The sequence below is a fragment of the Pleurotus ostreatus genome (genome assembly GCF_014466165.1).
Source record: "Pleurotus ostreatus strain PC9 chromosome Unknown scaffold_2, whole genome shotgun sequence".
Taxonomy (NCBI): domain Eukaryota; kingdom Fungi; phylum Basidiomycota; class Agaricomycetes; order Agaricales; family Pleurotaceae; genus Pleurotus; species Pleurotus ostreatus.
In genome coordinates this window covers 3,884,975-3,898,621 of record NW_023503157.1, presented here as the reverse complement: position 1 = coordinate 3,898,621, position 13,647 = coordinate 3,884,975, and the positions used below count along the sequence as shown (strand labels likewise).

Below are 13,647 nucleotides of genomic sequence, written 5' to 3'. Positions count from 1 at the left end.
TTCAATTGATTTTATTGACTAGAGCCCATCCGCCTTTCATGGGCTGTGACGGAACTGAATATGATTTGAAGTCAAAAAGGGGACTGATAGGGGAACAAGCGCCCAGTGGCGGTGTCAAACTCGATCGGGCCTCAGCGCTCACTGCTGCACCGATAACATCAACCAGAAAATGACTCAGTTACCCGCAGAGCTCATCCATTTCATAGTCGCGCTCGTCGACCGTCAGACGCTGCACACCCTGCTATTTGTGTCCCATCAGTTATATCTGATCGCTGGCCCATTCCTCTATGCCGAAATTCACTTCGTTTCTGGCCTTATCAGAACCTCCGAACGCTTTCTACGGACAATAACTGAATCCCCCGGTAATAAGTGCGGAAGTCAAGTGCGGCAGATAACTCTGGGTATCTCCGCTTTTTGTGAAGATAGATATCGGGACATCTACAAGCCTATGCTTCAAAGGCTTCCGTTGCTAGAACGACTGCACATTGTTGGGCTTGGGGTCGAGTCGATTGCATGTCTCCACGAGCTCGGAGGGTTCTTCTCTTTAACACACTTCTCGTGCCTTGTCTTTGGCACACCTGGTGTAGAATCTGCCAGCCTCGCTCGATTCATCGAGTCTCAGCCCTTAATCGAGTACTTGGGCCTCACTTCCTGGTTCGACGGACCTCTACAGATCCGCCCCGGAAGCTTGCAGAACCTACGTGTGCTCCATGTCTCTCTCCAGACTGCACCAAACATCATAATTGGAAGAAACGTCACGCATCTGAGGATCGAAACGAGGTGGCACGACGACGATGATAGTCTCCATTGGTCAGCCCTGGATTGCGACGCGCTCCGCAGCGTGGTGGTCTTCGTTGTGAAGACTATCCAGTTCGATCGCTTGGAAAATCTGGTTTCACGCATGCCTAACTTGGAGCGCTTGCAACTGTCTCCTCCTGTGAGTCTTCTACATGAATTTCGCCATACGACACGGATAAAAATGTGTTGCTGATATAGCGGTGTGAATTAGCCTACGTCGAGGCAAGCACTACTGTCAAGAATCACTACACTCAACGCACCGAAGCTTCGTCACATACGTTTCGACGCTACATTGCCCTTGAAAAAGCTCGACACGCCCAGTTCCCACTACCACGACGGGGTCATGAAAGCTTTCAGTGTCATGCGGAGCCTTTCTTGTGTTAGCTTCGGCGCGGGGATTGAATGGGACGCCGCCGTAGGGGGGGTTGAAGCGAAGCGTCTCCCCCCATCGTATGATTTCTTCTTTGGTTCGGTTCCATCGGTGAGACTTCGCTTCCGCCGTGAATATTCACCGTCGTCGCAATGGTGGGAGGACTGGGAGATGGACTATGATGTAGTAGAGGGCAGAGATTGAACTGGCTTAGCGACGGTGAAGCAACAAGAATTTCTAGTGATGTAGTCAAAGGAGCATTGTCCACCGGTATATAAATGTGAAGGGGGATGTATGTTGAACTATGGTGGTTCGCCGTCGCTTGCGACTGGCGGTCCATTCATTGGCTTCATTATCAACACTTCTGCGGCCTTCCTCTCCCGTTTCACTTTTGCTGCCTGTGACTCATCTTTCCCTCTCCAGTCTCCCCAAGGACCCGAGCCTACGATCTCGCGAGCATTGACTGAAAACAAGGCGAGGATGGACAACCATTCTGGTAATATCTGGAAGATATAGAAAAATGCTTTGTCCGCGGGCGAGTTCAGTGATCCGGGCTCGGTAGAGGTGAAAGAAGAAGTGGTGTTATGAAGGACGGCGGCTCGATATATTGCAACGGTGCACTGCCATACTTTCGATTGGTTAAAATATTGGGAAGGGCAGTGTTCGCGACTCACCAAGAGGAGCCATACAGCCACAAGCAACTTGAACGCGGCTGAGTTTGCGCGAGGCAAGTATAGATAACCCAGAGCCATGCCGCAGCCTACGATGAGAAGGGTACCTAATGCTAGACCGGCGCTGACGTATCTGTGCCCGAATGTCAGCAACGTATCCTCCTTGTACGAAATACCTACCGTAGCATCATCATATTCCCCGCTTCACTATTGTTATTGATCAGAGAAGAGTACTTAACGGCGGCAAGAATGCCCGTCACGATCGCCCCTAGGAAGGCCAAGAAGCAGAGTCCTCCGATCCTACGAGCGGTAGAGCGGGCCCTAGGCATGTCTGCCACACGTTGTGTTGAATATATTACTCGGAGGATAGGCTGCGAAGCCAGAATCTCTTGGAACTGTGTTTGCGTCTTGGAAGCATTCCTTGCGCCTGAGCACACAGGGGCCTGATAATAAGTGTCCGTTCCGTATGTCGCGTTGATGAGGAAGCACTGGACAAGGTCCTTGTACGATAGGCATATGGACAAGAATCCAACCCCAATGGAAGTCTGCATGTATTTAATTGGGCCGGTGGATTCCGTTTGTGACGCATTCGCTCTGAGAGAAAGCACGACGATTCTGTAACATTGATTAGTCGACATAAGTATTGGCCAAGACAAGGCCGAGAGTACCTTTCGATGGACAAGCTTGCGCATCCAGCAATGACCAGTGTACGGGAACGTCGGTGGGCCAGGCGGTAGAAAATGAGTGGAACCATGCATCCATATAGAACCGCAAAAATGATCGAGGGTACGAAGTCTTCGTGGAGTATTGAAGCCCCTCCGGTGGGCGATGGAAAGGTCATTTAAGGCGTTCGTACTAGTAGGGAATGAAGTGGGTTGTGGCTCGATGCTTCAAGAGTATGCATTCTTAAGCGAAGGAGACTGCCAAACCGCAGCAGTAAGATGCTACGAACTGAAATTACGGGAGAAAATTATGAAATATTTTCGTGCATGAGAACACACGGAAGGTCCATCGTGCTGGTGGCAAGCCGTTCACTTGAACAACATTTCTTGCCGCAGCACTAGCACGTTCTACAGGTAGCTCTGTCGCAAGACTGCGGAGCAGCGCAAGTAGATTCATTCTGATGCATCAATATTGTACCTAGATTTCTTTTTCACAAGAGACAGGCGGAAGTTCGTTGCCGTACGCTCGAGTAGTTTCCGCAGCAGAATCGGCAAGTCTTCATAAGCAAGTCGAAATGCGAAATTCGAACATAAACCACGCCATATGCACAAACCCTTGAGACGACTATAAGCAAGTGTACATTGAAGATAGGCATCAAATCAAGAGCCTGTTCAGGGGTACGTACTAGGAGTATGCAGTCATGTGATGCGCGCGTTCAGACTGGTCGCGTTCGGGGACGCGGTGGCCACTGGTCAGCTTCACTGTTGCCTCAAGTCCAATCTACGTCGCGTCGATATCTTTCTCCTCTGTGGATTCCGGCTCCCCCAAAGACGATGGATGACTCCTCCTGAAAATTTAACCCTTCATATAGACCCTGGATGAAAACATTGTGAAAACGCGTCCCCGGGTCTTCGACGCAAAGGTTTTACCGAGTGATAGTCGCTAAGTCGGCGTGGATAGTTCCAGGAATAGATGCTCACACTTCCCCAAGTGCTCACATAACGCTCAGCAGGTTGCTTTCTCCTTGTATGCCCATGAGATCCCGAACTGGCGCTTGGAGATGAGCATCACGAACGCTTATTGCATGTCAGCGGGTCACGACCGAAGATATGGTGAGTCATGAACACCATCTGCCCATGCCGGACGGACATCGACGGCCAATCCCTGAACTATTCTTCACTGGGCGCTAATGCCATCGATCCGCATAAATAACGGGCTTGCGCAGTCCATCATCCTCACTCTCTCCGCACAGTTGGCTGAAATTCAAGTTGACCAAAATGTCGAACGTTCTCGAGCCAAAGACAGATAGAGATTATATCGCGATCTCTGATCATGGATTGTGAGTGCTGGCATAGGAGTAAGGCTTTGGGCAGGCCAAATGATTAACCGGTGCCGACATAGGATTGGGAACCTAAGAACAGCTGCAATGGTAAATTAATCCGTTCACTAGAATAAAATAATTCTTATCAGCCGTGTGGTGTAGGTTAGCCTCGATGGATCAAGTGCGTGCCTTATCTCTGCAGAATCTCAAACCTGACAGGGTCTGTCAAGTTGAGAGTTACTGCGTCCCAAATTTCGACTCTCCATCCATCTTTGCTCGTATCCTTGACAAGAACAAGGTAATCTACCACCTTTCAGGCGTATTTCAGCTGAATTCTGAATTAGAATTTATCCAGGGAGGCCATTTCTCCATCACACCTATTGTACCCTTTACGACGAAACAGAACTATCTTCCGAGTTCAAATGTATGGCTTAGCCCTCCATTTCATTGTATTTTCGAATAACTATCCGGTTCATTGACTTTAGGTCCTCCAAACGAAGTGCGCTTTATCTCCGCCCTGACTTGACGCATTTCTGATTCTTATCTACTAGATTTCTAAACGAGAAAGGAGTCGTCAGCGTGACTGGTTGGTGATATATCCGCGGTGGCATCTAACCCCCAGTTACTCATCTTCATCAGATTTCCTCCCCCGTCCCCTGTCGGGAACAAATGAACCGTTGCTTCCATGGTTAATCCGACGCGTTGAAGTGCGCCCCTACCATTAAAACATTCTCAGTTTCCATAACTTTATTGGATCCCGTTTCAGGTGATTCGTGGCGAAATTCCTCTGCGAATGGAATGTGCACCCGCGTTCAATTACGCTCGCGACAAGCATGAATTGAACATTGAAGAAGATACTTCTGCACCGAACCATCACCCTCGACAAAGAGCGACATTCCATTCTAGGGATCTCGCCTTAGACCTTAGATACGTAGTAGAAAGTACAGTGGTGAGTAGGGTCCCATATGATACCATGATCGGCGCTATTCTCAATATCTTCCAATCAGGACAATGTAGCGGCACCGGTAGTTGATCTCTCCCCGTTAGATTTGTCCGCCAAAGGACATCTTGGACTTGCTGTAACCTGTGACCTAAACCTCACCGAGGGGCAATGCATTGCTTTTGTTCTTCGGACCCCTCCTTCAACTACCGGCAATTCCTACGGACCCGACGCTGTAGTTGGTCAACACGCTGGGGCGGGAATCGTCTCCAGTCAGGTGGAGGTTACTACTCTTGGAATCAAGACTCGAGCTGTTGAAGATCCTCTATTGACCGCAGTCCGTATCTCTTGTGTTGCCTTCGCCTCTATGATTCAATGGCTGACCACAGCCCCAGGATCTTGTGCGCAGTCTCTTAAATGTGTGTAAACGCTTTGGACTGCATGAAACTTGTGGGTCCTTATTTATTTGTAGACCACCGTCAAATATTGGCAAGCATGGATCCGACGTTCCACGTACCAAGGCTCGTGGAAAGAATCCGTGCATCGCAGTGCTCTTGCATTGAAACTTCTCATATTTGAGCCAACCGGTACGTGTCTTGTCTTCTCCCCCCTCGCATTCTAATCAGCGTCAAAGGTGCCGTTGTCGCGAGCCCAACTTTCAGTTTACCAGAGTACATTGGAGGAACAAGGAATTGGTGCGCCACTTTATCAGTCCAATCAATCTGTATCTGTTACTTACTATGATCCCAACTATAGGGACTATCGGTACGTCGTTTGCTACATATGCAACCCTCGACCTGAAGGCTACTTTTCAATCCACTAGCGCATCTTGGATCCGGGATTCGTCCTTCACTCTGTATGCCCTACTCCGTCTTGGATACACTCACGAAGCGAACTGTGAGTTGTAATATGCTCCTGACGACTAATCGCCTGATTATCCTGCTAATTAGCGTACATGGATTTCATATTCGAGCGCTTGCGGAATAAGAACCCTGACGGAAGTTTGCAGATCATGTACACCATACACGGTTCGTTCACCTGGTGTTTAATTCCTTCGATACTCAGGACGCCGATCTACAGGTGGAAAGGAGCTAGAGGAGATCGAGTTAACACACCTTGACGGTCACAAGGGATCCAAACCTGTTCGGTACATGGCGTATGTCAATGGCGTAGTGGTATCGTGCTCACAACTCGTCGAAATAGAATTGGGAACGGCGCAGCAGACCATATTCAACTGGTAAGATACAAGGCGTGATATGGTATACTTCGCGGCCCATTAACGTCTGGTCCCGATCTAGGACATTTACGGAGAGCTGTGAGCCTGCCCTATGCCGGGCAGATGTCGAGAACTAATTTTCTGGTAGTATGGATTGTATATATCTGGGCCAAAAGGTGAGCAATCGGTTCCTTGGTTAGTCGTTAATCTTCAATTCATGGACACTCTGTAGTTTGGGAAGCCACTGGTACGCACCGTCCCTCTGCAGCGCTTCTGTCGACACTCATACGATTTGCTTTTACAAGTCTTACGACGACTGGTAGGGTTTCTTCCTTTACGAGAGTGAAAGAGGCTGACGAATAAAACCCAGGGTCCTCGTTCGTGAACTGTGAGTGTATCTGTTCTACCTCCCAGGCTTGAATATCGATAGATGACTGTACCCTCTACCTAGCGTGGACTGTGTGTATCAAACCTCCTATCGTTTACGCTCAGTGCTGAATCCGGGGCTTAGTCGTGGTTGAACATTATCAAGACCCAGACTTGTGCGTTATACTCCTTGCCTTATTCAATCTACAAACATTGATCATCTCGGCTTAGATCTATCTGGTGAGTGCCCCCCGATTGCTTGGGCTTGATCTCTGAAATGTTTCAAGGGAGGTTCGAAATAAGAAAAGGCACTTCACGGTGTGTCACATTCGCGATGATAGGTTGTGAATTGAAGTCTGATCTCCCATCGTACTTGTAGTATTCCAAGGTTTGCCATCCCTTGTTTTATCATCATCTGTTAACTCTCAGGACCATGGAGTAGATTATGCTTTGGTACGTTCACAACCCTCGTCCCCATGCCCTGAGTGTTAACAGCTATCATCCAAGGGTCGCAATCGACAGAGGTACGTAAACCGTATTCGTCTCGGTGGCTGCTTGTTAAGCATTGCCTATTGAATCCCAGGCCTTCGCCTTGCGGACAAACGCTCCTTGCCCTGCCCCAATCGTAGTCGATGGCTTACCGCAAGAGATACCATATACGAAGATATCATGCACAAAGCATGGAACAACGAAGGGAAGTATTTCGGACAGAGTTACGAAGATAAAGACGTCCTAGACTCCGCTGTGTTAATCATGCCTCTCGTATTCTTCATGCAAGCGGTAAGCACCTTAGTTCTTATCCACGATACAAGCGTGGCAACTGATTTCTCCGCTAGTCGGACCCCCGATTCGTCAACACACTCAAGCAGATACTGAAGACGCCTGAACGAGGAGGCTTGACTTCAAACGTGCGTCGCTGAATGATACAGCTGATGCCAAAATTTACCGTCCTGACAGAATTTGGTCTACCGCTACGACGTATCGAAGTCAGATGACGGTGTTGGGGGCGAAGAAGGAACCTTCTGTTTATGCACCCTTTGGTAATGGCATTATTTACTCCCCCTCGGAGTCACGTTATACTTATGCTTTACACTCCGAAGGTGCGTAGAAGCGCTGACTCGCGCCGGAGAATATGACAGGTCAATGCTTCCCCGTGCCGTAGCCATGTTTGAGGCAAGTTACTTTCTCGATCTTTCATATCCGCTTAACCATCTCTCCCCAGGAATTCCTACTTTATTTGAATCACCTTGGTTTGTGCACGGAGGAGATTTCAGAAGCGGGCGAAGGGTAATATCATACCAATTGCCACGACGAATTCAGCTAACCTGTACTTTTTGTAGCCTTGGGAATGCCGTACAAGGATTCACGTATGTATCCTCGCAAGACCTTTCGTGTGGCGTGGCTGATGTCCATCCGCAAGACACGTTACTTTGATATCGGCAGCTTATAATCTGTCTAGAACGTTGGGAAGAATGAAGTGAAGAACTCAGGCAGGTAGTCTTAATACTTCACTAAGAAATGGCAGTAACCTCTAAGTAATCAGGACGCTCAATAGACGGGCTAAATTTGTATGAATACTTGAAATAACGATGTATGAATCTATACTCTCAGATGCTACGTCTACGTTCGTCTTCACTATTCCCTTATGCTGTCGGACCGCGCACGGGTGGAGACGGTGTTGAGAGGCCCTTCGTCCCCTCCATTGTCCACACCTTTGATTAACAGCCTCAAGCTTCAGGTCATGGGGCGCCATTCTTGGAACGCGAAGCCTGCAAGGTTGACCCATTGTACCGTCTTCTTCCTATCGCATCGAAACTTTCAGCATTCCGACGCGAGGTGCTCAGAATACGAAAGCTGTACAACAAATTGAGTCACCAGGAACTTCTCGGCGATTGAGCCCCCCTCAGGAACCACCTCAAGCTGACGAAGCATGCATTACACGACAGGCAGAGATATAAATACACAGACGAAGGGATGAAGGAGAACATCAGCAATGTCTGGGGACAACAGCTACGTCAACAACCTTTCGCCGCCGGTTGGGACGAGTTACGATGAACAGTAAGTAGCTCAGTTCATACGCCCCATGACTCTTCACGAATTCTCCAATATTGCAGAGAGACCATCAATGTATTCGAAAACAAGATTCTTTCGTTCTGGGAAAACCCCAGGGGCCTTTGGAAAACTGAGCAACTGACATGGAATGTAGACCTGTACAAGTATGTTACAGGAGCCAAGCCCTCAGACCCAAACTTTCGCCAGAACGGCGGTATGATCTATATCGTCATGGTCCACGGTGGCATCGCGAACAACCAAGATAATGCAAGACTGAACCAATACGGGTATCGGGTCACGGTGCCTTCTACCCTAAACACTGTTTTGCATTATCCCGCTACTGGCTCTGGGACACCCGATGGGGCAAACTGGGACTGTAAGTAATCCGTCACCCGAGCGGTTGATCCGCTGATACGCCAACGTGGAATAGACTCGATTTCGTTCAAGCAGAATATGCCTATGTTCAACAATGGAGGCAATTCACCATTTAATTTCCAAGCAGAGTATCAACGGAACTTCACACGGATCCTTGTAGAGCAGGAGGGGACCGTGACCCCAACGGGGGTTGAATTCTCTTGGGAATATCATAAAACAGTACGCTTCCCGACGCTGTCCTTCAACAAAGCGAGATACTGACCGACTAAAAGCTTGGCCTAGGTGGAAGCTGGCCCATCAACGGACTGACGTTATTCAAGACTCAAGATCCCACCATATTCCCTGTGACCATGAGTCTGTTAGATCTTTCACGAGGCCTGGCGAGTCGACTTACCACTTTCGTGCAACAGAATTCGAGGCATGGGTCTATGAACGTTTCGGAGTCAGGCCGGTAAGTAACAGTGTCTGATGGCTCCTCCCTACGTCTGAAGCGACCTACAGGGATACGAACGATATGTTGGCAATGCGAGCACGGACGTGTCCGTCGACTTTAAATTTACTGCTTAGAGAATATTCGAGCAGGCACATCATCCGTCGACTTAGAATGTACCCGCATTTGTGGCTCTGATGCTAATACTGGCCCCGCCTTGGGGTGATACATACTGGGTTTACATGAGAACTGCCCATGAATATTTGGCGCCCCTCTCCACCCCTAAGTATTCCCTTCTTTCATGCCTTCCCAAGTCGCAGGGTTTGCGGCCTTGGCCCTCAAATCCCTCTCGCCAACTCAAATCGCGTTCATTGCCAATCTACCCAAAGCAGAGTTACACGCGCACTTAAACGGCTCGATTCCGATAGCAACTCTCCAAGAGATAGCTCGCGATTTCCCTGTGGGCGACGATCAATCTGATCAAGTCAAAGTCGGATTAGAGAAGTTACAACACCCCGACGGTGTTGGATTAGAGGAAATCCATGATTTCTTCAGACTATTCCCTGCAATATATGCTTTGACAGCAACTCCTGAGGCATTGCGACGCGCCACTCGTGGTGTCCTCCGGGAATTCCTTGAAATCGATGATTCCATCGGAGGGCCCCAGTGCACTTACATCGAACTAAGGACCATCCCGAAATCCACTGGATTGATGTCGCGAGGCGAGTATACTCGGGTAGTTCTAGACGAGATTGAGAAATATCCTGCCGAACAGGCTGCATTGATCATCAGCGTGGATAGGAAGATGAACACGACTGAGATGGGGGAGGTGGTAGACCTGGCGGTTTCGCTGAAAGAGGAAGGGCGGAGGGTAGTGGGCGTAGACGTTTGTGGTAATCCTTTGGTGCGTTCCCGCCCGCTCACTAGCTTCTCGCCGAGTCATGGATGTCGTGTGCCACAGAACGGTGACATGAACCACCTCGAGCCCCATATCGTCAAAGCTAAAGCAGCTGGTCTGGGCGTGACACTTCACATTGCAGAGGTACTCCTGGATCTATGCACCATCTATTGACAGAACGCTGACACGATTCGCAGACTAAAGACAATCCTCCCGCTGAGACACTTAAACTTCTTTCCTATGAGCCTCATCGGCTCGGACATGCGACATTTCTTGACGATGAGGCTAAGGAAATCGTGCTCGGGTCCTCGGACATGTGCATTGAAATTTGCCTGAGCTCGAATTTACTTTGCAAAACCGTTCCTTCACTTGAGGACCATCATATCGGCTATTATTTAGACAGAAACCACCCAGTTGCTATATGTGTGCGTTTATATCTTCAGCATGTCTCCCCGCCCTGACCATTGTTACCCAGACCGACGATATTTTACCGTTTCGAAACTCCTTGTTTGGAGAGTACGCTCTTCTCATGGCGGCACCACCGTTTGGCCTGGGATTGAAGGAGGCTCAGGTCACGAGAATTGCTGAAATGAGTTTGCGGTCGAGGTTTGGGCATTAGACCATATGTATGTCCATCTGTTCCTTCCATGCTCCACCGTGTCGATAGTCTGCAAATGCCAAAGCTCCTTTGCGTGCCCAAGAGTCCCTAGACGCTTTGGTTATCTGCAGAGGCATGATCCGCAGCTACACGCCACTCTGCCAAATGTTCACGAACATGGATACTTTTCGCGTGGCACAGCACAGTCCCTATTACCCCGGAATCACAAAGAGGATCCTGCACTCCTATGTTCATCGATATGAGATCCGCAGGTGATATGTTTGTCCTTTGTCCTCTCGCAACGCTTTGCCACTGCCCTGCTTTCTATATATTCCCCGCTGTTGTGGCAAGATGCCACCTAAACGCTTTGGCCCCAGTTCCACCTCGATTGACTGGCCACCCGCAAGATGTATATAAATCTCATGTCGCCTTCCGTTTACTACACTACTCAACGCTCCCAAGAACTCGACGACGAGCACTCTATGCTTCTACACTTCCTACCCACTGCGAGCAAGACTAGCACCCGCGCCATGCCATCGTCGTACCCTTCGTCTTACTCTTCGTCTTTTGGCAAAGGTTATACTAGAGCTGGCCCCGTCAACCTGTGCGACGATCCCTTCCTGGAGAGCGACTCCCCCGTCTGGATCGATTTAATCGTCATACCAGCCAACCAAACCGGAAGCACTCCGTTCACGACTAAACGCGACGCACACTGGTGTCTCTCTTGGGAACTTCCCCACGAACATGGATATTCTTATAGTAGGAAGGCACGCCCGCAGCGTCGATTGCACAACGCCGAAGACGCCTTGTTTAACTCTGAGATCGGGTGTTCGAAAATTGACGAAGATATACGCCGTGGTCCTATCACCCAAGTGGTTCACGGAATCAAGGAGATGTCGCGCAAAGACCGAGAGGTCTTAAAGGATATCGCGGAGGCCGTTCCTTTACAAGGCTCGGCTTGTCGCTGCCAGGATTGGTGCATTGCTGTTTTGGAGGAAGCACAGAAGCAAGGAATCTTCACCAAGCAGGAGGTTCGCAGGGCGATATATCTGGCCAATTGCGTTTCACCCATTGCCCGCCATTGACACTGTACTGTGTTGCGGACTCTTATTATCCTTGTACTATTTTGTATCATCCTGTATTTATGACTTTTTTTGTACACTTCTCTCTTCGTTACTCATGACTGTATATTACTGAGCCGATCGCCAAATTTCCTGAATTCTATCAGCCCCCTCCATACCTTTGCCTGGTCGTGGTAATGTCGCCTGTCTCAATCCAGGGCCCCTATGAAGGAAGGATACCCCTGTGTGTTCAGGAGGACGATAATGCCGACGACACAGAGTACGGGATGCTGCAGCTAGAATCCTTGCTAGCGATGTGCTATGGAATAGCTGGAATCTCCTTTGTCTTCGTTTTCGAACTCGAACTAGTCGAAATCATCAGAGTCATCGGAATCATCAGAATCAATTACCTCCTCATCACAATCCCAGTCGATCCCCGCTCGCAACCTCAGTCTACGGGCGGCAGTTCATCGTCTAGGAGGGACGACTCCCCCTCGACGACGCTGCGTCTTTGAGAAGTCCTTAATTTCGCCAGAGACCCTTTGTACTTAGTTCAGGTTGAAGTAGAGTCAAAGATCCAATAACATTCACCGGTGTCCATTCTGACTTCCAATTGTACCTCCCATGGTTACTCAACCGCTGTTTAGCATCGGAATGCCTTGTATCGGGCCTTCAGCCAATCAAACGCGTCTCTACTGGCTGCCGGGAAAGTAGGGCCTCACTTATCTGACTGGACTTCCACATTGACCTCACCAACCGTTGAATAAACCCTGCGATGCTTTACGTTACAATCATGCCCTGTCCAAACACGATATCGAAGTTTCTCTCTTCCCCACTCACTATTTCTATCACCTATGAAGGCCAGCATTAGCGTTTGACCGGTAAACTCGCTACCAAGTGCACGTACTGAATTTCCTGTGGCTTCCGCCGCCTTACAAATACTTGACGTAGATATCCTTGAACGTAGCCTCAGTCCCAACCTCACTCTTTGGACCGCAAACCATCACCCCAACTCGCCACTGGTCGTGAGACGAAGCCGCAGCATGGTGATCAAACCCTTTCACCTCCCTAATCATGACGAGGTCCGGCGACGTGTCCTCGACTTTGAATGGTTCGCGGGAATACAAACGGAAGACCTGCACCGTTGGACCACGCCGTACGATGCGGATGAAAAGCCAGTAGGGATCCTCGGAGAGTTGAGACGTATTCTTGGGCGCAGGCGCAATCGACCAATCAGACCAATGGGATGCGACGACGCCCCTGTTAGTCCTTGTGGTCAGCGTGTAGCTCGGTGCGCATGAAGAAATTGACGATACCCAATCCATTCTTTCCCGTCGTCCACCTCTACCCCTGTTTTGATCCACGAGGAGTCCTTCCCATCGCTGTCGTCTGCAACGACCATCAAGCATCCCTGGTCGTACTGTGCAGCCCATTTCCCCTGGATCCAGACTCCTGCCTCGAACGACTTGTCTCCATCGACGGGGACAGCGTAGAATGCCCCTGTGTGTCTATTGTCGGCTTTTTCTCCTGGGCTCGCGGGGTTCCTCCAGTAATCGGACTTCGGTAGTGCCTGGATAGTCACTGTGCTAGGCGTGGTATGGATCGACGTAGCAGGAGGGCTAAGACGAAAACTATCGGAATCGAAGCCTTGGTAGATGGTGGTCGTAGTTGTCATGTCGGATATTGATATCGTTAAACACAGAAACATTATATACTGAAGTAAGAAGTAAGTGACACGATCACGACACGACCATGCTACGTGACATACCCGCGTTACCGAACTTACATCTTGTTTCGGAAATGTTGGTCGCATGGTGAATATGATAGCCGTGGAGGGCTAAGAGTATGCTTACAAACGAGTTTCAGATTGTTGGAGCTTGGAGTGCAC

At 49.4% G+C, this 13,647-nt stretch overlaps 7 protein-coding genes across 7 annotated transcripts; 5 read left to right on the top strand and 2 right to left on the bottom strand.

Annotated features, from left to right (window-relative positions):
* Nucleotides 1-38: 38 nt before the first annotated feature.
* Nucleotides 39-1,372, top strand: PC9H_004264 (uncharacterized protein; the record flags this gene model as incomplete). Its single annotated transcript, XM_036773851.1, has 3 exons — nt 39-113; nt 167-937; nt 1,010-1,372. The coding sequence occupies 3 exons, from the start codon at nt 39-41 to the stop codon at nt 1,370-1,372; spliced, it is 1,209 nt and encodes a 402-aa protein (XP_036635324.1).
* A 98-nt stretch (nt 1,373-1,470) lies between these two features.
* PC9H_004263 (uncharacterized protein) lies at nt 1,471-2,680 on the bottom strand (the record flags this gene model as incomplete). The annotated part of the gene is made up of 5 exons (XM_036773850.1): nt 1,471-1,788; nt 1,843-1,972; nt 2,020-2,225; nt 2,277-2,454; nt 2,508-2,680. The coding sequence occupies 5 exons, from the start codon at nt 2,678-2,680 to the stop codon at nt 1,471-1,473; spliced, it is 1,005 nt and encodes a 334-aa protein (XP_036635323.1).
* Nucleotides 2,681-3,779: 1,099 nt separating this feature from the next.
* On the top strand, nt 3,780-7,389 carry PC9H_004262 (uncharacterized protein; the record flags this gene model as incomplete). The annotated part of the gene is made up of 29 exons (XM_036773849.1): nt 3,780-3,841; nt 3,904-3,931; nt 3,986-4,004; nt 4,054-4,121; nt 4,179-4,247; nt 4,309-4,322; nt 4,375-4,409; nt 4,463-4,530; nt 4,590-4,772; nt 4,831-5,100; nt 5,153-5,182; nt 5,236-5,350; nt 5,398-5,458; nt 5,520-5,528; nt 5,587-5,660; nt 5,714-5,791; nt 5,844-5,910; nt 5,967-6,000; nt 6,062-6,078; nt 6,128-6,155; nt 6,212-6,254; nt 6,491-6,521; nt 6,577-6,585; nt 6,633-6,663; nt 6,725-6,733; nt 6,788-6,869; nt 6,929-7,125; nt 7,182-7,253; nt 7,303-7,389. The coding sequence occupies 29 exons, from the start codon at nt 3,780-3,782 to the stop codon at nt 7,387-7,389; spliced, it is 1,890 nt and encodes a 629-aa protein (XP_036635322.1).
* Nucleotides 7,390-8,338: 949 nt separating this feature from the next.
* On the top strand, nt 8,339-9,339 carry PC9H_004261 (uncharacterized protein; the record flags this gene model as incomplete). The annotated part of the gene is made up of 6 exons (XM_036773848.1): nt 8,339-8,403; nt 8,460-8,773; nt 8,828-8,991; nt 9,045-9,126; nt 9,183-9,223; nt 9,274-9,339. The coding sequence occupies 6 exons, from the start codon at nt 8,339-8,341 to the stop codon at nt 9,337-9,339; spliced, it is 732 nt and encodes a 243-aa protein (XP_036635321.1).
* Nucleotides 9,340-9,503: 164 nt separating this feature from the next.
* On the top strand, nt 9,504-10,719 carry PC9H_004260 (uncharacterized protein; the record flags this gene model as incomplete). The annotated part of the gene is made up of 4 exons (XM_036773847.1): nt 9,504-10,106; nt 10,164-10,244; nt 10,298-10,525; nt 10,576-10,719. 4 exons carry the CDS (start codon nt 9,504-9,506, stop codon nt 10,717-10,719), a joined length of 1,056 nt encoding a protein of 351 aa, XP_036635320.1.
* A 401-nt stretch (nt 10,720-11,120) lies between these two features.
* On the top strand, nt 11,121-12,274 carry PC9H_004259 (uncharacterized protein; the record flags this gene model as incomplete). Its single annotated transcript, XM_036773846.1, has 2 exons — nt 11,121-11,729; nt 12,014-12,274. 2 exons carry the CDS (start codon nt 11,121-11,123, stop codon nt 12,272-12,274), a joined length of 870 nt encoding a protein of 289 aa, XP_036635319.1.
* A 417-nt stretch (nt 12,275-12,691) lies between these two features.
* Nucleotides 12,692-13,434, bottom strand: PC9H_004258 (uncharacterized protein; the record flags this gene model as incomplete). Its single annotated transcript, XM_036773845.1, has 2 exons — nt 12,692-13,019; nt 13,076-13,434. The coding sequence occupies 2 exons, from the start codon at nt 13,432-13,434 to the stop codon at nt 12,692-12,694; spliced, it is 687 nt and encodes a 228-aa protein (XP_036635318.1).
* Nucleotides 13,435-13,647: the final 213 nt, after the last annotated feature.